Source organism: Chironomus tepperi, unplaced genomic scaffold (genome assembly GCF_022539635.2).
Source record: "Chironomus tepperi strain 1889 unplaced genomic scaffold, CSIRO-AGI_Ctep_v1 contig_58, whole genome shotgun sequence".
NCBI lineage: Eukaryota > Metazoa > Arthropoda > Insecta > Diptera > Chironomidae > Chironomus > Chironomus tepperi.
Window position 1 is genome coordinate 1,457,629 of NW_027226180.1, and position 26,925 is coordinate 1,484,553.

Below are 26,925 nucleotides of genomic sequence, written 5' to 3' on the forward strand. Positions count from 1 at the left end.
GAAGGTAATGTGTACTTTGTATATAATTAAAGGTCGAAAACTGAAGATGTAATCTGATTCTTGAACAAATTGTTGAATCTGGGGCATAGTCATGGTGGTTAGAGCAGTCATTATTCTCCCAGGAACCCCGAGTGACACATCATGATCATAAACATCAATTTGGAGGGGATTTTTGGGGTTTTTTTCATGCATATTGGGGATTTTTTTAAAGTAAGATGGAGAGTGGAAAGAAGAGATGAGCTGCAATCAGGGAATAGCTCTTTTGGTTGCATCCCTGACCATTTAGGGCTCTTGAGTCAAAAAATCCTTGAAAATTCAAAAATATTGCTGAAAATTAGGAGCATGACTTCAAATCCCCCTCCCTTTACCCCCCTAAGTACACCCCAGACTAGACCATTTCTAGAAAAATGCATTAATTCATTAGTCAACTACCAACTGTGTAAACATGACACATGTACACATACTTCCATTGTTTCTCAACATTTAACAACAAAAAAAGACCAAAAATTTCTTATCACGAAAAAACTTTCCATAAATTACAAATTACAAGTAAAATTGTAGTACAATTAAAAATTCAATATTATGCCTGCATGCCCGGTTCAGTCAATTCAATTCACACTCGTTGAGCTCGCTGCGTCAGCTGATTGTATATAAGTAAGCGTTAATTGACAAACACATTAAATTTGTTGATTGAGAAAATGTCTCTCAAAATTTCTATTTCTCAACTTCTACCTTCATTTCGGCACTTTTTACTATCGCGCGTGCTCACAAAATAAAAATTGTTTATTGAGTGTTCAACATTCTGTATGTACACTCAGTACATTTTTATCGTTTGAATAAGTCGTACGTGTAAGCTTTTAAATTGGAAGACTTCATTGCTCATTTAAAATTGTTTAAGGCACTCCGGGGACTATATAAGCAAATTCAAAGGTCATTATTAAGCATTGGATTATTATTAAGTGGATTCTTTTTGACTTTTTTTTTTGCTGATTTCTTGGAATTTTTTAATTTAAATTGTGAGTAAATTGATGGTTTTGTTGATTTTTAATGTTAAGCGGTGACTGGAGAGCTTACAAAAAAAATTTGTTGGTCAAACTTTGTGAACAAATCTTCTCAAAATTGTGAGATTAGAAAATAATCAAGTGAAATGGAATATGCCGTCATGGGGAGTCATTTGATGGACTTTCATGCTCTGAATAGTGAAATTATTAATAAGTGAATTAAGGAAAGTGATTGTGGCTTAATAATTTTGATGTAAAATAGTAAATTGAACTCATTTTGAGTCTAGAGCCTCTAAAAATCAAAGGGGATGAAGTTTGGTCATTCATACAATGAACTGAGGGTTGGGAGGTCAATAAGTCGATTTTTTGGGTAACGTTATAAGTGAATGAGAGTTGTCGGGACTCCATTCGGTAGTCCGACTCCAAAAAGTTCCACTAGAATCGTTCTTTGGAGTCTATTTGGAATCCCGAAGTCCCAACAACTCTGAAGTGATTGTAAACTTCAAAATCAAATCAAAAACCAGAATTAACACCCCGTATGTCATCAAATTTTTGTATAAAAAATTGCAACTAACTTGAGATTAAGTATAAATTGTATAAACATATGTCTCATCATTATTTTTGATGCCAAACTTAAGTATGATTAATCTCAGTTATTTTTCAACAAAGCTAGAAATAAAAAGATTTTGTTCAGGATCAACACAAGCTCAAGTTTCAAAAGTATTTTTTCAGAATATTTTCATCTCTTTCTAACATTATTCACAAAGCTAGTTATATAATATAAGCAAATCTTATCCTAAACATCTACAAATTCTTTCTAATTGCTGTTAGACTGAGTCAGTGATTCTCAATAATTTCGATTGTTTCTCAGTAAATTAATTGGAGCGCATCCCATTGCCTCGGGCAAAGAACGTCTAAATTTGGCTCTATCCTTCTGCCAGCTCAGAAATTTAAGCGCTTTGGCTTTCTTTTCTACACATTCAATTAAATAATTCTTTGGATAAGTCGGCTAGTCGTTCCAAAATCCATCACTAGGACTGTGTGACTCTAACTTGGTGCAGGATTCGTTACTCTGACTTACGTTTTTTTAAGCCTTTCAAGACACAGTCCACAATTGTGACTAAATTGACAGTTAAGGAACAAAAATATGAATTTATATTCAAGGATAAAGCTTCAATTATCTGACCAATAAGACAATTTCAATTAAGTGAGTTAATGACTCCAAGCAATTCATTGAGATTTAACTCTTAAGTCGGTCTTAAGCGGTTAAAAATGAAAATTTATTTTAAAAAGTTAAATAAAATAAATTCAATCAAAATAAATTCGAAAATGCAGCAAAAATGCAATGTCAGTAGTTCGTTAAGCACACCAACATTAATTTATGACTAATTATATATGCAGAATTATTTTTAATATTAAATATTGACCCATAATTGAACTAATAATCATATAAGTTGTATGTAATTTAATTCTGCATTGAAATTAGAAAATATTAAAAAATATTAAATTTTTGGTCTTGTTTGATTGCTCAGTGATTTGAAATATGTGATTAAATAGGTGTCTACATTGAGTGTTGATCATGAAAATATTGAAAATTTTAAATTTTTTCAATTTTTTTAATAATTATCTAGTTGACTAACTTGACACTCAATCAGGAAGTTCACAACTTCCACTCATAATCATCATCACATCTGAACACGCAAGTTCAATGCCAAAGCTAATCGGCGATAATTTATCGTCAATTTTCCACCTTTTCACATTAATTTTTGCAAATTAAAAATTATTAAAATAACTTTCATTGAATACTCAGTGAATATTATTAAAATAATATATTTTAATCTTCAGTACATGTGCTTCTAGTGTACTTGATTGCCGTGACGTATGGAATTGTTGAAACTTGATACTTTTTGCTGATTCAAAAGTGCTTTTTTTATATTTTAAGTAATTGTGAAGGAGAAAAAAAGAGAATTGTAAATATTAGAATAATCTATGGACGTTTACTCAAGTTCTGAGCTTCAAGGAAGTGTCAGTCTTAGAGTAAGTCAGTCTAAGTCAGTTTAAGTCAGTCTAAGTCAGTCTAAGTCAGTCTAAGTCAGTCTAAGTCAGTCTAAGTCAGTCTAAGTCAGTCTAAGTCAGTCTAAGTCAGTCTGAGTCAGTCTGAGTCTTAATGGACAGTCAATTTAGGCTAAGGGGTAGAGACAGTCAAAGATCTGAAGGGATTGGGCTCAATTTTGAGATTTTTAACTCTTATAATTTTAGAAAATTGAAGAATCTTATGGATATGGAGTATTTGAACCTCTAAATCCATGTATCTGTGAATACACTCCTAGTCATCCATTCTAAGAATCGCTAATGCGCTTGTGGTGTGACTTGTCGTCCTTGAATCAATCCATACAATCAATCAAGTTGAAATCTGTTCAATAATTAAGAATTTATATCAATAATTCATCTAAATTCTTATAGAATTCAAATCAACGTCTACCAATTCCTTAGCCAAATCATCAAAGACTATAAAACTGCCAATCAGTGCCTATTAAAATTTCACAATTTTCCAGAACCTTCAGGCTTTATGCCCGAACAATGCAAAATACCATTTCAAATATGAATATAAAATTATGTCCATTAAATGACTTGATGACAAACCATCGTCCTGAATAGTTCTAAATTATTAACAATCAGCTGTTGACTTCTCTCATGAATGTTGACAAGGACAACATGGTCGTCATGCGAATTGCTAATACAACTATTTTTCTTTGTTTAATTAGCATTAAAACTAGAAAACATTAATCGATATTAAGATTGAATGCAAGTAATTAATGCATTAATTCAATCATTAAAAGCTGAATTATTAATTAAGTTTGTGGATGTTTAATAGCTATGTAAAAAATAACGTTAAGTAGCTAACAGAGCAAGTCATGTGCTTAGATGAATTAATATTCACAGATTTTATGTTTAGTTTAATGATAAAATTGTAAAAATCAAGCTCTAATTAGAAGTTTCGAACGCATTTTTTTGATGCTGCGTAAGAATGCAACGGCAAGACGTGAGGGTGCCCTGAAGTTGATCTATCGTACTGACCTGTTCGGGATGTTTCTTTCCGAGTATCACAAATCGGTCATTCGATCGAAAATCCGATCCAAGACTAGATTGACATCAACCTCATGTCGATTTCTTGGTGGGCATGTACTTACCCGGACATCTACCCTTAGTGCATACCCTAGGGCATACCTTAGAGAAGATGTCTATCCGAAAACCTTGTCCTGGCGCCTTATTTTACTTCGATTAAATCCTAGTGTCTGCCATCTCTCACAAATTCAACAGATTCACCAAAAAAGTGAAATTATCAAACCCAAATCATGTCAATACAGCATCAAAAACTCAAATAAAAAGAGAATAATTGATAAATGCCACATAAGATTGAGATAAATTGAAAGTCAAGTAAATCAACTGATTTAAAATTGGTATGAAAAAAAGCTATAAAAGCAACTATAAAAAAATGTGAAAAAAGTAGTCCATTGAACTTGACCTTCGGTCATACATTCCATATAAGTTGTTGTACTGTTCATGCATAGAGCATGTTCATTGAAATGAGTACACTTTATGCGCGGTGCATGGTTAAGCGTACTTGATCCAAATACCGGAGAGGGAGATGGGGGAGAAAAGGCAGAAAAATAAGTCCAGACCGACGTGACTCTGCTTTATGGAGACCGAAGACCCGAAGAAACCGAAGATCCGAAGTCCCGAAGACCCGAAGTCCCGAAGACAATTAGCCTCGAAAGCAATAAGACCTGAAGACCCGAAGACAATAAGACTCGAAGACATTAAGAACCGAAGACAATAAGATCCGAAGACAATAAGACCCGAAGATCCGAAGACACCGAAGACATCGAAGTCACCGAAGACCATAGACCGAAGATCGATTTAGACATTGAAGACACGAAGACCATAGATCGAATTCCGCTAGACGATCATCTAGCCATCCAACCACAAAATATTATTAAACACATGTTCAAATATCAAACCAACTCGCGTTACGTTCTTCATATCTGTATTTACGTTATTACCTCACATTCGTTTCCTCTTCTCAAGTCTTTTTCATTTCTTCTTTTTCTTCATTAACCGCGCATTCGTCTCTTCTCACATCGATACAGAATTATGCACATCCATTTCATGGTTCAAACATTATTTTCTCTCATCTCTCGTTTTTTGCTTCTCTGAAGATGATCATTTTGGCCATAATAATCTCTTGTTGTGCGTTGGGTCTTATGCGAGATAGTTGTGGTTTGAATATTGAGCTGGATAGACTGAATTGTTATTTTTTGTGTGTTGTTTACGTGGATTTAAGAAGAAAAAATTGAATTTTGTGGATTTTAAAGCAAAAATGTTTGAAATTTGTGATTAGACTGTGATTTTATTGGATATACAATAAGAGTGAACTGAATATAAGCAATAATTAGTGACCGAATCACACGCAGTTCGTGTTATAAGATATAAAGTTAAAGAACATCAGTTAAACAAGAAAGAAACAGCAAAATGTTGAGGAATCGAAAAGATGGAAAATATATTTCAGATGTAAGAATTAAATTAATTGGCAAGGGTTGGATACTGACTGGAAAATCATGAATTTTGATCTTCGGTCTCGATTTTCGGTCTTCGATCTTTTCGGTGTCTTTGGTCTTGGGTATCTTCAGACTTTTGTGTCTTTTGTCTTTGATTTATTCGGTCCTCGGTTAGAAATCGATCCAAAAAGCACCAAATGACCATACCCAAACTAATACCCTTAATCACACCATTCTCTACCTGATGCATATGCCTTACAACATCAAAAAACCAGATATGCAGGTTTTGTCATCTTCCCTCTTTGTGAAGATGTTACATTTCATGTTATTAATTTCACACAACCATAGTCAGACATGTGAAATTCATCGGACCTTGAACTCACTGTCATTAAACTCAAGATGCATACACAAAGATTCATTCATTGATATTTTTACTACACATTTATGATAATATTATTAAAATCAGGAAGATGAATGCCGAAATTAAGTTTTGATGATACAACTGTTAACATTTTATACCCGAAAACTATCAATACGAGCTGAACAGATCAAACAAGTTATTTATCTTTATAATATTATGCAATATTTTTGTCTGTGGATTCTTGTGAGATAATTTGCTATGGGAGCGTTTACTTATTGCGTAGCGTTTGAATTCGGCAACCTACCTGCCATGTTGACATCACCAGATGGCTACATCTGGCTTGGTGTCAGATTTTTGATTGATTAACCGACTTGTGATACTCCAAATATTTATTTTCCCAACCATTAGCATCTGTGTACACAAAAAATTAATAAAACATGAGTCAATGTCTTTTGGTAATTAGCGATCTGATTCATCTTTGTTTAACATATATTATCCGTTTTTAATGTCCAATGTCGATGATAAAAGACATGACCTTGGGTGTCGAATCTCTAACGGAAAAAAATTAATTTCATTTTATGATTTTTTGTGGATTTATTGCTGGATTCTTATGAAATGTTTCATGGTTGCTTTAGATGTGGATAATGAGGATGGGGCTGGGTTTGGGGTTAGAGTAGGGAGCAGAATATGGGAAATGGTCATATTCTGGGGAGTTCTGTGGATCAAATTCCTCAATTATTTGACAAGATCCTTCAATTTGCGTCGACTTTTCGGGACTAAAACCTAAAATTCCTCAAGAAATTTCTAGATATTCACTGATCTATTTTACTTACTCATATGAAGACATATCTAGCAGTACAATAGTAAGACTTCCGTATCCGATTGATTATACAACTGACCAGTATACTTATGGAACCAAATCCCCATTCTAATTCCCAATTTCACCATTTATCCAACAAATTATATCATAAAACCACTCCAAACGCCTCAACTACCTTGCAATAATTGCAAATACATGTTCCATTATGTCTCAATATCCAAAAAATATTAAATTTCAATTTGTCTCTTCTATTAAACCACAAAATTCAAGTCTTTGGCGTCTACAAACATGTGCTAATAAATGAAAGACAATAATTGTAGTCGACATCAAGTACGATGAAGGTCATAGCAGTAAAAAGAAAATAAAAACATTGACTATTTTTAGGTTTTGAATGAGTTGCAATAATTTTTTTGGGTATTTTTGGGGATTATAGTAAAACTTGTTTTAATGTTTGGGAAGTTTGGCTTCTAGAAGGTGTGAATTGATTGTGTTTGGTTGATATTTTGCAGAATCATCTAAATGTGAGGCTTAGGATTGATGATGTGTTGAGGAATGCATGTTATATTGCCTAATTTACTTAATTACTTCGCTGGTCGTATAGATGAATTGTGATTAATGGTTTCCCTCAGATGGCGCTTTAAGTTGACTATATTGCTGGCTTCTGACTGTGTATATCCAATACCAAGTAGAATACTGTCTCTATCGACAGCTTGTTTTCAAGAGTTCTTTGGTCATCCACGATATTGTCGAACAATTAATCAAATTTATGCGGTTTCAGTCTCATCCTCGAGAATTTGTCGAGATTAAGACTTCCGGAGTAAGCAGGGCTGTTATAGGTTACTTAACTCCATCTTATCCTATGAACTCTTGGGCTGAAAGAGGACGTAGGGTACAAAAATAATAAAAATAAACGAATAGACTAGAATATGTGGGATATCGTAGGATTTCCCGAGTATGACAGGATTTCCCGGGTAATATAAGAAAGAATATCTCAGGTAGCTTAAATAACCGACCTTAGAAACCAAAATCTGCTCAAAAATTCATCAATACTATTCAAAATAGCATTCAAATGATCAACAGCTACCCAGTTATATCACAACAATCTGTTCTGTATTGAGAAGATTGATCACAACAGTTATTTTGTAATGAGTTTTGATGAAAGTAATTCATCCACAGAATAACAGTAACAACTTCATGATTGAGGTAGTAAATGATGTTATTGAGCGATAAAAATGATGATGAAAGTCATGGCTTAGACACTGGATTTTTATGTCCAAAATTTAAAGTTTCTCAAATTTTATTATTTTTATCAATAAAAAGTTTCCTTTTTAATGGCTGATAATTAAGGTAGTAGTCAGTATTGTGTCTAATTTTGAGTATTTCACATAAGTTGCTAACATGGAAATGATGAAGAGTTTTAATAAGAATAATTTAGCGATTTCTGTAAGTCTCCACAAAGCTTGATCCAACAACTTTCAATCTCCAACTTCTATCCCCAATTTTGAAGCAAAAAACCTTAATTTTCCCATAATTTCCAGGCAGACGACATCAAATCGAATTTATCAACTGATTTTCTATCAGCTGAAAAACATCGCAAAGACAAGCCGACATCCACAGATCCAACAGACATGAACGCCTACAGCAATGTTATGGATCGACTTCGTTCGACATTCTCGAGCGGCAAAACAAAAGACATTAAATTTCGTAAGAAGCAACTTGAGGCAATGTTAAAAATGTTTGAAGAAAATAGAGATGAGATTTGTAGTGTTTTAAATGCTGATTTGAGGTATGGCTGCTGATTTTCTTGATTATTGCTATAAATTGATTTAATTTTGTGGATTTTTCAGGCGACCAAAACAAGAAGGAGTTGTTTTTGAGATTAATGTGATGGTTAATGAGATTCTGCATTTGTTGGCGCATATGGATGAGTGGTCGGCACCTGCAAGGGTATGTAGAGTTGTGTTGTAGCTTTATCGAACAAATGGTGCCTTAAGGGGTGTGTTGGAGTTGAGCTTGATCCATTTTTAAGACAATAAATGCAGTACGCCGCATTGTGTTGAACAGGTTGTCTGAATTGGCATTGAAAATGAGGTTGTCCGGAGGAGTGCAGCAGGGACGTATTCAGAGGGGAGTGTGGAACTCCTCCTCGACTTTTCCCCTTCAAAATCCATTAATCTGCTAGATTTTAGCTTCAATTTTCGGTCAGAGCTCCTTTAAGCCTCCTCATTATTGTCAAGCTTCGTCATTGTAATGCAAAGTAGCCATTGGGACACCTTGCTGACGTTATAGTGATATAATCATGTAGAGGAATGCCCCGACGGCATCATTCATACCCCTTTGTCCAATTTAGACAGCAAACATTGATATTAACTGCAACATTAAGCATAAAACGAATGTCAAGTTCGAGATCTGCATTAAGTCTGCATTATCCACAAGCCATGTCCTTGATGTAATTGATAAAGACCTCATGCCAAGCCTCACGTCTAAAATAAAAAATAAATGCACTATTTAATTAACGACAGTGACTATTATAATGTTTAACATGCTGTATGCAGTGGTAATTTTCATAATTGTTGATTATTGGCTATACATTGAGGCGGTTTTGAATGATTTAATGCATTTATGAACTTGCTATATTTTAAATAAGTGGAGCAATTTTATAATTTTATTACAATTTATCTAATTTTAGCCAACAAAAGGTTTAGCAAACCTGTTTGATGACGTTCTTGTCTATAAGGAACCGTATGGAATTGTATTAGTAATTGGTGCATGGAATTATCCAATTCAGCTTAGTCTTGTTCCTATGGCAGCAGCTATTGCAGCTGGAAATTGTGTTGTTTTAAAGCCTAGCGAAGTATCGTCTCATAGTGAAAAGTTCTTGCTTGAGAAGATCCCGAAGTATTTGGATAATGTAAGTATAACCTCAAAATTGTGAATCTTAACCTCAAAATCCTGCAAACTAACCTCAAAATCCTGCATTTTAACCTCAAAATTCTGCATCTTAACCTCAAAATCCTGCAATTTAACCTAAAAATCCTACAAATTAACCTAAAAAACCTTCAATTTAACCTCAAAATCGTGAAAATTAACCTCAAAATCCTCCAACTTAACCTCAAAATTAAATCCCCCCATCCCATCCAGGACTGCTACCAAGTCATCTCAGGAGGTGCCGAGGAAACCACCGAACTACTTCGCAACCAATTCGACTACATATTTTACACAGGATCAGGACGTGTCGGTCAAATTGTCTACGCAGCAGCTACAAAATACATGACACCCGTGACCCTTGAGCTTGGCGGAAAGTCACCATGTTATGTTGACGACACCGTTGAAATTGGACGTGCTGTTCGTAGAATTTTATGGGGCAAAAATAGCAATGCTGGACAGACTTGTATATCACCTGATTATATTCTGTGTACCAAAGAGATTGAGAAGAAATTTGTTGAAGAATTTAAGGCTGTGATTAAGGAATGGTATGGTGAGGATGTACAGAAGAGTCCAGATTATGCAAGAATAGCGACTGATGGACATTTTAAGTGAGTTGATGCTGAATTTTTGGTAATTTTGAAGGAATTTTGACTTTTTTTGCATTTTAGACGACTCACAACATTCTTAACAAACGGAACCATAGCAGCTGGTGGCCGACATGACCCTGATGACCGTTTCATCGAACCAACTCTCTTAATAGACCTAAATCCAAGCGATCCAGCATTACAAGAGGAAATTTTTGGTCCAATCATGCCAATTGTGACAGTTAATGACGTACATGATGCTATCGACTATATCAATGCCCGTGACAAGCCACTATCCATGTACATCTTCACAAACAATGCAAAAGATAAGAATTTGATGATTGCAAGCACATCAGCTGGTGCTGTTTGTGTTAATGACACTGTTCAGCACTTTGCAAGTAATATTCCATTTGGTGGCGTTGGACCTAGTGGAATGGGACAGTATCATGGTAAGAATAGCTTTGATACATTTACACATGAGAAGGGATGCCTTGAGAAGTCAATTAACTTTTTTGTCGAGAAGTTGGGAGAGTAAGTTTGTAGAAAATTGAGTGTTGCTGCACATTAGTGTGCATATGTCATGAACCACATGGTTTTGGACATAGCTTACCATCTGGTGTGCCGTGACACACAGATTGGACAGCACTGATCAATTTACTAATTTTTACTCATTATTTTTAGTGCCCGGTACCCACCATACAGCGACTGGAAGGAAACATACTTAACATCATTGATGAAATTTAGAAATTATTGGAAAATTCCATATTTTTCACAAATTGTGATGTTTTGTTTAGGAATAGGTGCAACGGTATTATATCAAAAATATAGAAATTCACATTAAGTATTACACAGGATATGGACAACAATAGAATAGTCATTCAAGCTACTCACTTGCTCAAATGTAGTTAAGAATGCAAAATTTTCAAAATTATTATTTTTTTTATGAATTTTTAAGTTTTTTAAATTGAAATTTTTGAACTTTTTAGATTTTTTTAGGCAATAGGAAATGAAAATTGTGAACTAAGGTTGATGAACTTGAGAATCCTATATTTATGAACTGTATTAAATATTGACAGAATTGATATTCTATAATAAATTAAAATAATAAACAATATTATGAATAAATATCAAGATTTTTTAATTTCGTGATTTGAATTTGATAATGCAGTGGTGGGCAACCTGTGTGCTGCGACATGGAATTCAGTGAAATGTTTATCGAGTATGGTTTTGATCGAGGCTTATCATCAAGGTATAAAATTAATTCTTTGTAGATTCAACGGATCAAAAAATTTCAAAATGAAAGCTTTTTGGAAAGCACATTTTTGGGTCACCCTGTGAACTTCCATAACTTTATTTAATTTAGTAACTGAGGAGACTCACTTACTGTTTCATGACTACACTATTCGTAGGCCTAATAAATCGTCTATAATTCATGACCTGGGGAGGTATTTGGAGTGATTTGATTTTTCCTCAATTTTATAGGGTTTTTTGTGAATTTTGTGATCCACACATCTTCCCTACTTCCCTCTCTCTTCGTCATAATCCATAATCCACCATCCTATGATACCATCCGATACAGTTAAATCGGATATATACGTAAATTTCAGATTTTTACGATAAATCACAACTGCACACAATTTTATCTTAATTTAATCTGATTGTCACACAATCTTTTGATAAAAGAGATAAAAAAAATTCAAACAATGAAAAAATATTCAGCATCAAAAAAATCATTTTAGTCTCATTTATCACTTGTATCATGTCAGCACGTAGAAATTCAAGCTATCCACCTCAAAAAGTCGAACGACTTCTACTCAAACATGGCAAACGTAACACAAAGGCTGAAAATTTACCCGAAAAATTTATCAAATTTGCAAAGGACATTGTGCATACATTAGTGGAGATGCCGTGGCGTAAATTGCTGTTTGTTGTCATTATGACATTTTTCACGACTTGGACATTCTTTGCTGTTGTTTATTATGTGATTGCATTGACTCACGGTGATCTGGTCTTTGATGAAGTAACTGGAGAACGGATGATTGGTGACCGTGATCCTTGCATTATGGGAGCTAGAACTTTTGCTGGATTCTTTTTGCATAGTGTTGAGTCACAAGTGTCAACTGGGTGAGTATGATAGTGACGTGACACAGGGAAATGACACAGAGACATGACACAGATACATGTCACAGATACATGACACAGAGACATGACATAGAACCATGACACTGAGACTTGACAGAGACATGACAGATACATGAAAGAGACATGACACAGAGACATGACACAGAGACATAATAGACACAACACAGAGATATGACACAGTGACATGACACCGCGACATGACACAGAGACAATTCAATTAATGCAACAAATCCTTACATTTCAGCTACGGAACATGGTACCCATCCGAAGAATGTCCATCAGCCATAACAGCCTTAATAATCCAACTTGTCTTTGGTCTCATCATTGATTCAGCAATTGTAGGCATTGTTATCCAAAAACTTACTCGTCCACCAAAGCATGTCTACAATGAATTCAGCAAGCATGCTGTCATCTGCTTACGAGATGATAAGTATTGCTTACTATTTAGACTAGCTGATTTCAGGCATACAAGGTCAATAGATAGTAAGATAAGAGCTTATCTATTTGAAGATGTTTTGACTGAGGAAAATTACATTGAAAAAAGACAGAGTAGACTGAAGATTGAGGGTAGTGGACGGCTATTTATGGTATGGCCACAGACAGCATGTCACATTATTGATGAAAATTCACCGCTGTACGGGATGGGACCTAGAGAGTTTGCTGAGAAGAAGTAAGAAGAAAATTTCATCATTTTTGTAACAATTTTGACAATTTTTTGTCTAGTTTTGAGATTATCATCGGCCACAAAGGAGAATCCAGCTATTCAGGACATACAACACAAGCCAGGACAAGCTACCTTGCACGTGAAATCTATTGGGGCTACAGATTTGTCAACATTGCGTCATTTGATGATGAGAATGAGTGCTTTGTTGCTGATGTGGATGCAATGGATGACATCGAGGAGGTTGACATGCCTCAATATTCAGCTAAAGTTTATGATGAATTAAAGAAAGTTGGTAATGGTGATGAAATGGTTTGGAAGAGTGAATTAAGGAAATTTGATGATGATATGATAGAAAGTGCTATGTAGATGGGTGTTTTAGGGTAAATCAGTGCTGTATTATACTGTATATTAAGTTAGAATTAGAAATATGAATCTAAAAATGAATAAACATAATACATTGTTTCATCATCTTTTTTTTGATCGCAATTCATCGCTGTATTTCTCAATTGACAACACAAAATTGGCGCAAAGCCGTTAAAACCTCGACTTAGTCACTCATAATTTCTTGTCACTTTTTTTCGTCATATTCATCAAAAATCCCTTATTCTCATCCATATGAGAGTTTTGGGGTAATTTACTTAATACATCAAGTAACTGGATAAATGCACTGTTTGACCCACGGTCCCCTTCCTTTTTAGCAGGGAAGTTTCTCAATTTTCTAGAGTTTTTTGAATATTTGAAAACACTCCGACATTGCTAAATATAACAACCTATCACATCAAACCCTTTATATCCCATCCCATCCCATCATATCCAACCCATCCCATCCCATCATATCCAACCCATCCCATCCCATCACATCATATCCAGTCCATCCCAACCCATTCCTTTCAACCAACCCATCCAGCCCATTCAACTCGTCCAACCCATCCAACCCGTCCAACCCATCCAACCCATCCAACCCGTCCAACCCATCAAGCTCATCCAAACCATTTCATCCCATCTCATCCCATCCAATCAACCTCTCCCCCCCACCCCCACACCACAGCTCCCCATTCACCCACTTCTACGAGCCTAAGAGCGTCACGAAATAAGTAAAACTCGGGGAGTTTTCAAGTTACTCACACATTATTTTCTTCGATGATGTACATCATAGAAAACAAAATACATTTAATTTCACAACTAATTGTAATAAACAAATCGGCGTTGAATTTTTTTTCTCTTTATAATCGCGATAATGTGACTGAAAAAGTCAGTTTGCTTTCAGCGGCTCATCGACACTAACTTACCAAAATTCTCAGAGCTTCTTAAAATTGAATATAAAGTTCTTTATTATTCATTGAAGGAACTGAATTAATTAAATTCATTTATGACAGTTTAAAGCGGAATTAAAATAAGCTTCGCTGCTTAAGCGCAGTCTTGTCAATTTTTTGTGGGAATTTAGTTGTAAAATCAGCAAAATAAAAATTAAATTTTGTTAAATTCAACTGAATATTTGTCAAATTTGAGAGAATTTGTCTTCTAATTTGTAACAAATCCCATCAAAAACCTGGAAGAAATCCGAAAGTTGCGAGTCTGAGTGAAAATTGTGTAAACCCAGCTTAGTTGATTGTGTAATCCCAACAATTTGACTGCTGAGAGCTACAATCTAAAGAAAGTGACATCAAATTACGAAATAATACAACATTCTTAAGGAAATAACTCAAAGATCTCAAAAAGTGCCAAAAAATCATCAAAAATTACCTAAAAATTATCAAAAAGTGACATAAAGCTACAAAAACCACACAAACCCATCACCAACGCTCACACCATGAGCACAACCCAAAGCACAACAAGTCTAGAATGGACTCGCGTCGAAAAGAAACCACCAAAGAACATCATCATCAAATCATCAAGCACATTCAATAAAAATCATCAAAAATCACAACTGGATATTGAGGCTGAACGTAATTACAATGACCAAATGAAAATCGACAAGGAGGTACTCGTGACTGGATTTAATAATCAACCGGCAAAGGACTATTGGATGGAACTGATCAACAAGGCTGGAATTAGTACTGAAAGTGTTAAAAATCATGGAATTTTCAAAGGTCAAAGTGGGAAGTACTTCATAACAATTGGATTTAAGGATAAGATGAGTCAGGAACTGTTCATTGCTGTCTACAATCCTGAAGACATCGACCAAAAACCAATAAAATGGATATTCGTCCACAACCGTCTGACCAAGTTCAATTCATCAGTTGAAAAGGAACTCCGTGAACTTCAATATTCTTATGCCATTTTCACATACCAACTTAATGGAGGTCTGTTTGAAGCTATGCTTAACAGGAATTCAATATGGACGGTAATCGACACCCAGGATGCTCTCCAAAAATTCATCACAGCTGCAACACAAACTCGTAAAGGCAATGACAAAACCACAAGAATTGAGAACATTCAACATCAACAGGAACTTGAGCGTCACATATGCGTCGAGGGATTCTTGTTTAAGCCACAACAAGTCGATGACATGGTTGCTAAATTCATGGAACGCTTTGGACTCACATCTGATGACGTTGTAAGCCATACGACTAGAGAAATTGAAGAAAAATGGACAATTTACATTGAAGTGACGGAAAATTCAGTTATGAGGAAGATTTTGACATCCAAAAATAAGAGAATACGTCTAAGCTACTTGATGGGACTCACGGCAGAAGATATGAACGATAGTATCATAACCTGGAAGCGTGCCTTGACTGTATTCAACGAGGAAGTCAAGAAAATCCTCACAAATGCTCACAAAAACAAGAAAATCTACCAATATGAGTTTGCCGACCACAGATACCGTGTCAAGACCGATAAATCATCAGCCTGGGTATCAATCGAGTGCGACAATGACTTAAAAGAAGTTCTTAAGTTCCAAAATCCACAAGTTCTTACAAAGAAAAATTCAAGCATATACAAAGTCAATTCCGTTGAGAGTATGAGCACATCCATGAGTGTCATGTCAGTCAGCAGTGGATCTCGAATGTAATTGATGATGGATGATGATAAGCAACATCATGACTGATTGCAATTTAACAAGAATTGCAACAAATAATAAAATAGTAATTTTTGAAAATTAAATTTGAGTTTTTTGTTGATTTTCAGGGGTCAATGTCATTTTTTAGGAGAATTTTAAGATGTGATGATCAACAGATAGGGTCTGTTCGCTTATTACGTAACCCATAAGGAGGTACGGAGGTCTGTGACTACGGTTCGAATTGAATATGTGAGTCTTGTGACCAAATTTTGCACCATGGAGGGTTTAAAGACCAAATATGTTCATCATTATGTTACCTAACATACCATGGACCCCAAACTATACAACACATGCTTCCCAATTCATTGAGAACAACAAGACAACGCTTCATACCTTCTTGCCGTCCTTATTGTCAACAAATTATCATAGTCATGATTAAGCAACTCTTCTTAATCAATCGGATGAATCAAAACAAGAACAATGACTAAGACGATCTTAGTAAGAAGGAAAACTACAGATTTTTACATCTCATAAATTGAAAATTTTGTGTTAATTTGAATACATTTGCATTTAATTTCTTTCATTCTGATTTGTTCAGATTCCGGTTCTGATTGTTAATGACTGTAGTATTTTTTGGGGGAAAACCTGGGAATCACTATTGAATTTATTTGTGTATATTAAGCAATAGGGCTTTAGCACCATTAATTAATTTAACACTTATTTTTGAAGGCATGGCAGTCTGGGACGTGTTCAGGGTTGCAGGGATTGGTCCATAAATACTGAAATCTTCTAAATTAACACACAATTTTATTGGATACAATAGAATACTAAGCACTTTTAATTTATTAACTGACAATAGCTCTACAAAAACAATTCAATTGTTTTAAACAACTTCTCAAGTTGGAGTTGGCACACTACCTCCATATCCACCGCCACATCCATAACCACCGGATCTATAACCACCGCGTCCTGAAAATTTGTCAAATAAATTAATCACATCGCTATAAATTCGTATATAAGCGGTAGCCAGTGATAGAGACCAAGTTCAGGCACCGACTGAGTGAGACCATGGATCACACTTGATCTGTATGGCCAGCGAAGTAAGTAACATAGACAACTAACCACCACCGCGTTTTGCACGAAGAACTTCAACATTTTTAACATCCGCACTGTCAATTTCCAAATCAGCAACATTCAACGGAGTCTTATCAGCTTCTTGTTCCTGATTGACGTCCACAGAAGCCATCGCGAATGCAATTGCAATAAATGTCAAAATAATCAAGAACTTCATATTTTAAGGTTTCTGCTTAGAAATATTCACTAGAACTGTATCTAAAGTGTAAGCTCGACTATGTTAAGACTGTTTTTATACTTTCTATTTAAGTGGAATGTTCAATTGTGATGATGGAGATATAAAGCACATGATTTGACGTAAAAAGGTCTCAAAGTATGTAATTTTGTTAATCTAACGTGTGAAAGTTTACAATTCTAATTGCTGTAGTTAATTTAATTAAATTTAAATTAATTTACGGATTTGACACATTATAGTTGAAGATTCATATCAATGGAAAATCCCTGTATAATTTAATAATGAATGAGATTTATTACAGTGTGCATTCCAAATAGTCCAAAAACGATAAGTTTTATTGAAAATAAAAATTATTACAGAATTTAATTACAATGAATTTTTTGAAAAATTTTGTCAAATTTGCTCAAATTGCTGAATGTTCAGCTTATTTTCCCCAATGGTGATGACCATGGTGTCTATTAAGGAAGAATAAAATGAAATAAGTTGGAATTATACATAAAAAAGGACTTACCCATGACCATATCCACCGTATCCTCCATATCCACCATATCCGCCATATCCTCCGTATCCACCATATCCACCATACCCTCCGTAACCTCCATAACCTCCGTATCCTCCATATCCTCCTATTTGAGTCAAATTGAAAACAATTTAGTAAGAAATTTTAAATAAGTAATCAGTTGACATTGCTTTCAGTCCCAGGAATCAAGATGTAGATCTAGGTATAGAAGGAATAATGCTTACCATATCCACCATATCCATATCCTTCAAAAGACAAGAAAATGAAGAAAATATTAGAAAAAAATCTTAATATACTTTATTAAATGTGTTATGTGATCAGTTCTTAGAGTGTTCATATCTACAGAATGCCGAAAACGGAAGGAAGCAGAAGGAAACAGAAGGATGCACTTGAATTTACTAAATTTACTCGAAGCCAAAGAACAGATCACAATAATGAATGAAGTCACTAATTACCATGACGCTTTTGACGTGCAGCATCATCATCTGCGGTTTCAGCTGTCAAATTCACAACATCCAAAGGATCTTCCTGAATCTCCTGCTTCTGCTCGACATCCTCAACAGGTAAGGCACAAGCAACCACAGCCAACAATGCCAATACAATAAACAACTTCATTTTTACCAATTTTTTTCAACTTTTAACTCTTTTAAGACACAAAACAAGACTGAAAATTCTACAAAATATATTCATCTTATATAGTATCCCGAAGAAGTCAACAACACGTGAAGACAGAAGAAAAAAAATTGTCAACAAACCAAAAAAGAATCGTTTTGAGAGAAGAGAGAAAAGTGTTGAAAACCGGAATGATGATTTGACACTTATGCCGTCAGGGAGGAAAAAACCACTGACTGTGTCTGATTTAGAACTTTTTTTTTCATATTCAGGAATGGGAATCACCTTTAGTTATGTTATGTATTTAAATAAGGTATTTAAATTTTATGCGTTGGAAAAGGAACTGAAATTTAATTTTGTTGGTATTGAATTGGTTGATTTTGAGAATGTCATGTCATGTCGAGAGTAAGGATTGCAACTTCTTAGAATAACTTAACATAATTTATTTCTATATTTTAAATTTAAATATTATATGAAAATAAATAATGATGCACAATTTAAATAGACATAATGGTCTATATTGGTGATGATGAGGATGAACTAAACAATAAAAACAGAGTCACACTTCTCATTTCCTCCTTAATGTGGATTCTAATAATAATAAATGCCGTTTCCGCAGTTCATGTGCTTCTTCCATATAATCCTTAGCCTGTACATCCGTGGGAACATAATATTCATCCACCTCATAATCCTATTAGAGTCAATTAAAAAGGTTGTAGATTAGTATGGGACATTTTATTAAAAATCAGTTGAAGATGTTGCTCTAATCTACAAAAATCTAGACATGAGGCTGAAAATCTTCAAATTTCTGACACAGATCTAGCTTTTTGATAATTAGAATATGTAATAATACTTACCAGTTCCTCCTCATCCCCACCGTTTTGCTGTAAAAGACAAATTTTAATGAAATTTTAAATTTTCAGATGATTGTGTTCAAATCAGATTTGACCGGACTCCCATGGAGTCTAGACTCCCAAAGTCCTGCCGACTCTGGTTCAAATTCAAATATTTTGTATGTTTTTTAGACATATCAATACTTTTAGGTCTGAATTGAACAATAAAACTATCTCATTGCTAGAATCAATTACTGTACCTGATTCACAAAGTTATTTATCACTTCTATCACGAAGTTAACTAAATTAATAAAAATAAAATGATTAATTTTATATCAACTTGAGATGCAAACTTTCCAGGACTCAATCCTGAATGCTGAAAAATTGATCACAATAAGTATTCAAGTCACTAACCACGGAGAGCACGTTTTGGACGTACAAGATCACTATCTGAGCTTCTTGCTTCCACATTGTGAAGATGTAAAGCATTTTTATGAATTTTTTGCTTATGCTGATGATTTTTAATAGGTACTGCACATGCAGTGACAGCTAACAATATCAGGACAATCAGGAACTTCATTTTTAATGATTTTTATCAACTTTAAACTCTTTTACGATACAAGACAAGACTGAAGAAGCTATAAAATGTATGCATCTTATATATAAATCCAGTGAAAGAAATTGTGAATGCTCGATAGTAAAAAAATGCGTCAATGATCACAAGAATGGTGCTGAGTAGCTTGAACATAAGACAGAAAGACGTTGATAACCGGAATGACGTTTAGAATCAGTTACGTACAGAACGAAAAATGAATGTGTGATTTATAACCTTTAATGGCATTTGAAATGGAATCACATGCTTATGTTCAGACTTAACTTAGTCACTGTGATTTATTGTTGAGAAAGGACATGGAATTTCCGTTAGAATTTACTGAGGAAAGCAAGAAGCATCCATAGAATTCCTTACACCTTCCCTCCCCACCCATCCTATCCACATTTCCTAACAAAAAAGTGGCAATGTTCTAGTTGGTTAGGAAGTCGGGCAGTTGGAAAAGTCTAATTGAATTCGGGTGCTTCTGGTCATTCCAACTCTGTTTATGTGATTCATTCCATAAACTGGGGCTTGCACCTTGACAAGACAACGTAAACACGTTGCATTGATATCCCCAAAATCATGTAGCGTGCAGAGATAGAGAAAGTAAAAAAAGTCCATCGGGATAAAAATCGTCATCACGGCGGATAAAACCATCGTCTTCGTCACGGGATCGTCCAGAAGGCAACAAAAAATCAAATCTACATTATGCTAGGTCACTGCCAATTGAATTGTTATTCATAAATACAATAAAATATAAAATAGTTTTATTGGGAGTTTGGGCAGGTCATGTATACAAAAGGTCAAGTGATGCCTCAGTTCATTAAGTAACTGGATTAAATGTGTTGAAAAGGACGCTAGATACCTTAATATCCCGAACTAGCAGAAGGTTTCGAAGGATATAGTTGTCTTTAGACATTCCTTACGCGCGACAATGGGCCCTCGTGCGCAGCAGCCAGGGAAGAATTAAGTAGGTTTATCGGTAGTTATAGGATGATTGTACATTGAAATTGTAAATTTATATCAATAAAATCACAGTATAATTTAATAATGAATGAGATTTATTACAATTTGCAAACAGCAGAAATTGGTAATTGAAATCAGAGTCATGTCAGCCTAAGACCGGATTTTTGATTGAGTAACCGATTTGTGCTATTGAGGCAGCTCATTTTGAAGGAAAAACAGCTCGTGGAAGACGCAAGAACTCGTGGAAAGAAGCTGCTACGATATAGGCAGAATTGTAATTGGTATTGGTAATTAACAGACGGACACAAGCGATGGAGGCTTTGAATCACAATTGATCTGTACAACCAGCGAAGTATGCAAATAAGTAAGAGAATAGTTTGAAGATCAGAAACTACTCAATTCTTTGCAATACTAATCTATTATCAACTGAAATAAATCAAAAAAAGTCCAAAATTCAATAAATATTTCAAAATTTAAAATATGGTAAGTTTTATTGAGAATAAAAATTAATACAAAATTTTCAGAATATCAGAAATTATTCGTAATGCGTATCATAAACAATAACGTGATGATGATGACCGTCTCCGTGATCGTGACCGTATACGTGATCGTGATCTTGAGGATAGCTATGAGGGCTATTTGAGAAGAATTAAAGTCAAAATTTTGCAATAATTTAAAAAATCAAATTCTTACTCATATTGATCGTCTACATGGTGGTCCTGATCAACGTCATCATACTGTTAGAGACAAATATAAAGGATGTAAGTTAATTATGGAATATTTATTGCTCTAATCCACAAAAATCTAGACATGAGATTGGTAATTGTCATTTTTCTGTCACAGATCTAGCTTTTTGTTGATTTGAGCTTTAATAAAGCTTACCGTAGTGCCTGAATGGACAGCCGGATTCTTTAGAACATAAAATAAATAAAATTAATTGAAAAATTCAAATTTAATTTATAAAATTATGTTACCGAATTTAAAAGAGCACCCAAAATTGATAAAGCAACTAAAGTCGAATAAAAAAATGAAGCAATTAGTTTCTAATCCAATTCTCCAGGATTCAAGGCTCAATCTTCATCCAAGAAAACTGATCGCAATCATATTCAAGTCAATAATCACCAAGAAATCGTTTTTGACGTGGAACTGAGTTTGGATCTGCCAAATCGACAACATCTAAGACATCATCCTTAATCTCTTGCTTCTTCTCGACATCCTCAACAGGTAAGGCACATGCAGTAACAGCTAACAATGCCAAGACAATCAACAGCTTCATTTTTTAATGATTTTATTCAACTTTTAACTCCTTTAAGACACAAGACAAGACTGAAAAAGCCACAAAATAAATTCATCTTATATAGTATTTTTGGAAAAAGAACGCGCAAAAGATAAAAAATGGGTCAATAATCGATAGAATGGTGTTAAGAATTTCGAAGAAAGGACAAAATAACGTTGAATAACCGGAATGTCTGATACGATTGAGTAACGTAAGGAGGGAAAAAACCCCTGGATGATTTATGTTAATTTTTTATGCAAATTTATGCAATTCTGGATGCTAAAAAAGCCACGAGTTCAAACGATAAGCTTATATAACGTCAATTCAATGGAAAGGATGAATGAATGAGATAAGAATACATAAAAATACAATTTTTATTGGCTGCAAATGTATATTTAACACCTGGACTTTATTGACTGTCAACATCTTAACAATTTAAACAACTTCTCAAACAGAAGTTGGCACACCTCCACCATATCCACCGCCACACCCTCCAGAGCCATAACCACCGGATCCATAGCCACCGCGTCCTGAAAATCAATCAAATAATCAATAACATCACTATAAATTCCAAGCGGTAGCCAGCCGACTGAGGAAAGCCATAGATCATACTTGATCTGTACGGCCAGCAAAGTAATTAAGTAAGTATAAATTCAAAGACAACTAACCACCACCACCGTGGCGTTTAGAACGAAGAACTTCAACATTCTTAAAATCCGCACTGTCAATTTCCATATCAGCAACATTCAATGGAGTCTTATCAGCTTCTTGCTTCTGATTATCGTCCACAGAAGCCATCGCAAAAGCAATTGCAGCAATAAATGTCAAAATAATCATGAACTTCATCTTTTATGATTTGCTTAGATATATTCACTAGAACTGTATCTAATGTGTAAGCCTGACTATTTTGAGACTGCTTTTATACTTTCTATTTAAGTGAAATGTTCAATTGTGATGATGGAGATATAAAGCACATGATTTGACGTAAAAAGGCCTTAAAGTATGTAATTTTGTTAATCTAACGTGTGAAAGTTTACAATTCTAATTGCTGTAGTTAATTTAATTAAGTTTAAATTAATTAACGGAATTGACACATTATAGTTGAAGATTTACATCAATGGAAAATCCCAGTATAATTTAGAAATTAATAAGATTTATTACAGTGTGAACACAAGATGGGCGAATAGCACAAGTCTGGAAATTCATTGAGCAGTCCAGAATTAGTTCGGCAATTGAAATCAGAGTCATGTCGGCCTGGAATCAGATTTTTGATCGATAATCCGATTTATGCTACTTTTGGTAGTTTGAAGACCCAAAATAACTCAATTATTTGCACGACTAAATGATAAATAATCTGAAATAAAAAAAAAAAAATGTCCAAAATTCAATAAAAATCCATAATTTAAAATGTGAAACCCAATAAGATTTATTGAAAATAATTATCAATGTAAAATTTGATAAAATAGTCTGAATTTTCGTCTCATTATTCCTAATGTTCATGATAAAGAGTAATGTGATGATGGTTACCGGGATTGTATGGATCGTAAATGGTGTAATGATGATGATGAGGAACAGCATGATGGTGATGACCATAGTGAGTATGTCCATAGCTATTTAAAAATAATTAGGATCAAAAATTTGCAATAATTTTAAAAAAATATTGACTTACTCATAAACTACTGTTTGATGTCCTATAAGAGTCAAATTAAAAAGGTTTAACATAAGTTAGAGATGAATATTTAATAGGCCAGGGTTGTTAAAACAGAATGTGTACATATATGTCACATATTTCATGTGTCCACAGGGAAAAATGTGTGGATATGTGTGGATTTATGTCAAAATTCACACATTTTTCACACATATCCACACATTATTCCAGCTATTAATTCAAAACACTCCAGATTCAATTTTAAACAACCCTGGCTGTGGCTATGATCATCACTAAGGAATTCTCAATCAAAGACTATTCACAATTCACTAATTACCATGACGCTTTTGACGTGCAGCATAATCAGCTGAGATTTTAGCTTCCAATTCAACAACATCTAAGGAACCAGCTTTAATCTCCTGAATCTCCTTGACTCCTTCATCAGGCTGACGTTTTAGACGTGCAGCATCAGTTAAAGGAACTCCCTCAATCTCCTGCTTCTGCTCAACATCCTCAACTGGTAAGCCACACACAGTAACAGCAAGCAATGCCACGACAACTAAGAACTTCATTTTTATTGATTTTTTTTTCCAACTTTTAACACTTTTAAGATACAAAACAAGACTGAAAAAAGCCACAAAATAAATTCATCTTATATAGTATTTTTGGAAAAAAGAACGGCGCGAAAATAACACAATTAGGCGGTATGACATTCTTCCAACATTCTTCATAAGAGCTCTTGTTTTTTTTTTTTATAACTCGCTAAACCAGACAATTAAGAATATATACTTATTTAAATTTCGGGTAAAAGAATGCTTCCTTGAAGAATATTGTGTGATGCTAGACATGTATTAAATTAATCAAAACAAACTATGATATGCTGCAGAACAAAATAAAGAATTATCCTGGAATTATTGTAAAACAGCTTAGGGGCCGTGCTTTTATTATGTTAAAGAATAACGGACTTTTTTCAAAAATAAACCATGGAATTCTCGGAATTTTCATTGTTTAACTGAAAATTACAACCCCCTTACCCCCCGGGTAAGGGACATGAACATACCCCGTGAACGGCCCCTTATAGCTACATACAAATAAAATAGGTCAAAATGCGATAAAAATGAATGTCGAAGAAAGGAGAGGGAACTGGAATTGAGTAGCATGAGGAGGAAAAACCCTTGAATGATTTATGGCTTTTTTTGTATTCTTGGAATCGAAATCACATGCATTTTAAGAGAGAACAGAGTGTGGCTTTCTCAAAAACGACCGTTAATTTTTTTTAAAATAATTTTTTGTCGTTAAAATTCAAATTTTTTCATTTTTCTTCGTAACGGAAATTTGCTTTTTAAAATAAGTTGATTTCTAAATGTTCGAATTTTTCGATAATCTGATGTCGAAAAACTTGAATTTGACACGGCCACACTCTAAAGGAAATGAAATTTACGTTTTAAGAATTTGTTGAATTAATTGATTCCAAAAATGTAAGGTCAATGCCATCATTGTGTTCAGATTGTTAACAATGTTATCCACGTGTAGTGACGTATCTGAAGGAGGGTGTGTGAGTCAATAAAATCGAAATGCTTCAATATTAGAGGATTGTTGAGAAAGAATTTATAAACAAATGCGAAATTGGGCTTAAAAATTGGAAAATGTCTCTTTTGAGCTGTCTGTAATGTGCGACTTACTTACTTACTTTCTTACTTGACTACAGCATCACATTTAAAATTGACTATAAATTAGTAATCATTATTTCATATAAAATAACATATTTTGTATTAGATTAAATTATCAATATTAAAAAACCCATTTTTTTGAACTATTAATCTGCGTCACTCAATCCTCCTATTTCATAATAATGTAAATCACAACATCTCGCACATGTGCTCTGCTTAGAGATGAGAGTATCAATCATTTTCATAATATTTTGTAATAAACAAGCCGGCATGCAATTATTTTGCTATTTAAATGTGATAATTTGATTGAAATAATCAGTTTGCTTTCAGCAGCTCATCGACACTAACTTAACAATATTCTCAGAGCTTCCTACAATAGAATCAATAGTTCTTTTTTATTAATTGAAGGAACTGAATTAATTAAATTAATTTATGAAAGTTTAAAGTGAAATTAAAGTCAGCTTCGCTGCTAAAGCGCAGTCTTGTCAACTTTTTTGTGGGAATTTAGTTGTAAAATCAGCAAAATAAAAATTAAATTTTGTTCAATTCAACTGAAAATTTGTCAAATTTGTGAGAATTTTTCTTTTAATTTGTAACAAATCCCATCAAAAACCTGGAAGAAATTGGAAGATTACAGTGACTCGAAGATTGTGTAAACCCAGCTTAGTTGATTGTGTAACCCCAACAATTTGACTGCAATCCTCAGGAAGTGACAGAAGATCGTCAAAAATTGAATAAAAATCATCAAAAAAGACCCAAATTCACGAAAAATTGACACAAAACTCCAAAAATCAGTCAAAAATCCTCAACGTACCAAAGAATACCTCAGATCCACAACACCTAAACCAATCATCATCATGGATTGGTCAACTGTTGTTAAAAAATCACCAAAGCACGTCCACATCCAATCATCATCCAAACACACATCACTCAACTCACAACAACAAAAACCATGTCCACAAACCGAAGCCGAAAAAAATGAAAAAGACCAAAGATTAATCAACAACGACGTGCTTGTGTCTGGATTTACTACAGAACCGGCACAAGATTATTGGATGGAATTGATCAATAAAGCTGAAATGAGTCAAAATGAAGTTCAAGGTCACTCAAGATTCAGTCTAAATGGAAAATATTTCATCATAATTGAATTTAAGGATAAAGAATCACAAAAGGACTTTGTCGATGCTGTCAGGTCCAAAAAATTGAACTACAAAAATTCATCCACAAGAATCTATGCTCAAAATCGTCTCACAAAGTTCAATTCATCAGTTTTGAGGACATTGAACAGTTCTTCAGGCATTACAGCCTTTAAACTTGATGGATATCTCTTCAAAGCCAAGCTGACCAGCACATCTACATGGACCACCATCGACACCAAACAGAAGCTTCAAGACTTCATCACAGCTGCCGAAGAATCTCAAAAAATCACACATAATTCC

At 34.2% G+C, this 26,925-nt stretch overlaps 5 protein-coding genes across 7 annotated transcripts; 2 read left to right on the forward strand and 3 right to left on the reverse strand.

Moving 5' to 3' along the window:
• The first annotated feature begins 807 nt into the window (after positions 1 to 807).
• LOC139100251 (aldehyde dehydrogenase, dimeric NADP-preferring-like) lies at positions 808 to 11,378 on the forward strand. Of its 3 annotated transcripts, none has more exons than XM_070652875.1 (7): positions 808 to 930; positions 8,280 to 8,527; positions 8,589 to 8,688; positions 9,431 to 9,652; positions 9,883 to 10,277; positions 10,338 to 10,784; positions 10,935 to 11,378. In XM_070652875.1, exons 2-7 carry the CDS (start codon positions 8,370 to 8,372, stop codon positions 11,092 to 11,094), a joined length of 1,482 nt encoding a protein of 493 aa, XP_070508976.1. In that variant the 5' UTR covers positions 808 to 930; positions 8,280 to 8,369; the 3' UTR covers positions 11,095 to 11,378. The 3 variants fall into 3 exon arrangements, with proteins under 3 accessions (XP_070508976.1, XP_070508975.1, XP_070508974.1); XM_070652874.1 differs by having other exon boundaries at positions 825 to 1,016; XM_070652873.1 differs by lacking the exon at positions 808 to 930 and adding an exon at positions 5,264 to 5,573.
• Positions 11,379 to 11,982: 604 nt separating this feature from the next.
• LOC139100267 (ATP-sensitive inward rectifier potassium channel 12-like) lies at positions 11,983 to 13,545 on the forward strand. The gene is made up of 3 exons (XM_070652893.1): positions 11,983 to 12,377; positions 12,640 to 13,065; positions 13,119 to 13,545. The coding sequence occupies exons 1-3, from the start codon at positions 12,013 to 12,015 to the stop codon at positions 13,423 to 13,425; spliced, it is 1,098 nt and encodes a 365-aa protein (XP_070508994.1). The 5' UTR covers positions 11,983 to 12,012; the 3' UTR covers positions 13,426 to 13,545.
• A 4,131-nt stretch (positions 13,546 to 17,676) lies between these two features.
• LOC139100294 (uncharacterized) lies at positions 17,677 to 18,562 on the reverse strand. The gene is made up of 4 exons (XM_070652923.1): positions 18,345 to 18,562; positions 18,114 to 18,134; positions 17,881 to 17,995; positions 17,677 to 17,824 (listed from the first exon to the last, which is right to left on the reverse strand). The coding sequence occupies exons 1-4, from the start codon at positions 18,502 to 18,504 to the stop codon at positions 17,794 to 17,796; spliced, it is 327 nt and encodes a 108-aa protein (XP_070509024.1). The 5' UTR covers positions 18,505 to 18,562; the 3' UTR covers positions 17,677 to 17,793.
• A 2,794-nt stretch (positions 18,563 to 21,356) lies between these two features.
• LOC139100292 (protein catecholamines up-like) lies at positions 21,357 to 22,206 on the reverse strand. Its single transcript, XM_070652921.1, has 5 exons — positions 22,015 to 22,206; positions 21,867 to 21,901; positions 21,775 to 21,801; positions 21,586 to 21,629; positions 21,357 to 21,527 (listed from the first exon to the last, which is right to left on the reverse strand). Exons 1-5 carry the CDS (start codon positions 22,166 to 22,168, stop codon positions 21,428 to 21,430), a joined length of 360 nt encoding a protein of 119 aa, XP_070509022.1. The 5' UTR covers positions 22,169 to 22,206; the 3' UTR covers positions 21,357 to 21,427.
• Positions 22,207 to 23,569: 1,363 nt separating this feature from the next.
• On the reverse strand, positions 23,570 to 24,452 carry LOC139100289 (uncharacterized). The gene is made up of 3 exons (XM_070652916.1): positions 24,154 to 24,452; positions 23,838 to 23,859; positions 23,570 to 23,778 (listed from the first exon to the last, which is right to left on the reverse strand). The coding sequence occupies exons 1-3, from the start codon at positions 24,386 to 24,388 to the stop codon at positions 23,658 to 23,660; spliced, it is 378 nt and encodes a 125-aa protein (XP_070509017.1). The 5' UTR covers positions 24,389 to 24,452; the 3' UTR covers positions 23,570 to 23,657.
• Positions 24,453 to 26,925: the final 2,473 nt, after the last annotated feature.

What these genes read in the sequence shown, in the direction of transcription:
- LOC139100251 (XM_070652873.1), top strand. Translation starts at nt 5,535, where the DNA reads ATGTTGAGGAATCGAAAAGATGGAAAATATATTTCAGAT. An exon ending in GTTTTAAATGCTGATTTGAG is followed by an intron (nt 8,528 to 8,588) that starts GTATGGCTGCTG and finishes TGGATTTTTCAG; the next exon opens with GCGACCAAAACAAGAAGGAG. An exon ending in TCCCGAAGTATTTGGATAAT is followed by an intron (nt 9,653 to 9,882) that starts GTAAGTATAACC and finishes CATCCCATCCAG; the next exon opens with GACTGCTACCAAGTCATCTC.
- LOC139100267 (XM_070652893.1), top strand. Translation starts at nt 12,013, where the DNA reads ATGTCAGCACGTAGAAATTCAAGCTATCCACCTCAAAAAGTCGAACGA. An exon ending in GAGTCACAAGTGTCAACTGG is followed by an intron (nt 12,378 to 12,639) that starts GTGAGTATGATA and finishes CTTACATTTCAG; the next exon opens with CTACGGAACATGGTACCCAT. An exon ending in AGAGAGTTTGCTGAGAAGAA is followed by an intron (nt 13,066 to 13,118) that starts GTAAGAAGAAAA and finishes TTTTTTGTCTAG; the next exon opens with TTTTGAGATTATCATCGGCC.
- LOC139100294 (XM_070652923.1), bottom strand. Translation starts at nt 18,504, where the DNA reads ATGAAGTTGTTTATTGTATTGGCATTGTTGGCTGTGGTTGCTTGTGCC. An exon ending in TGCACGTCAAAAGCGTCATG is followed by an intron (nt 18,135 to 18,344) that starts GTAATTAGTGAC and finishes TGTCTTTTGAAG; the next exon opens with GATATGGATATGGTGGATAT. An exon ending in TACGGTGGATATGGTCATGG is followed by an intron (nt 17,825 to 17,880) that starts GTAAGTCCTTTT and finishes CTTCCTTAATAG; the next exon opens with ACACCATGGTCATCACCATT.
- LOC139100292 (XM_070652921.1), bottom strand. Translation starts at nt 22,168, where the DNA reads ATGAAGCTGTTGATTGTCTTGGCATTGTTAGCTGTTACTGCATGTGCC. An exon ending in TGGGTGCTCTTTTAAATTCG is followed by an intron (nt 21,802 to 21,866) that starts GTAACATAATTT and finishes TATGTTCTAAAG; the next exon opens with AATCCGGCTGTCCATTCAGG. An exon ending in CTGTCCATTCAGGCACTACG is followed by an intron (nt 21,630 to 21,774) that starts GTAAGCTTTATT and finishes TGTCTCTAACAG; the next exon opens with TATGATGACGTTGATCAGGA.
- LOC139100289 (XM_070652916.1), bottom strand. Translation starts at nt 24,388, where the DNA reads ATGAAGTTCTTAGTTGTCGTGGCATTGCTTGCTGTTACTGTGTGTGGC. An exon ending in TGCACGTCAAAAGCGTCATG is followed by an intron (nt 23,860 to 24,153) that starts GTAATTAGTGAA and finishes TGACTCTTATAG; the next exon opens with GACATCAAACAGTAGTTTAT. An exon ending in CATCAAACAGTAGTTTATGA is followed by an intron (nt 23,779 to 23,837) that starts GTAAGTCAATAT and finishes ATTTTTAAATAG; the next exon opens with CTATGGACATACTCACTATG.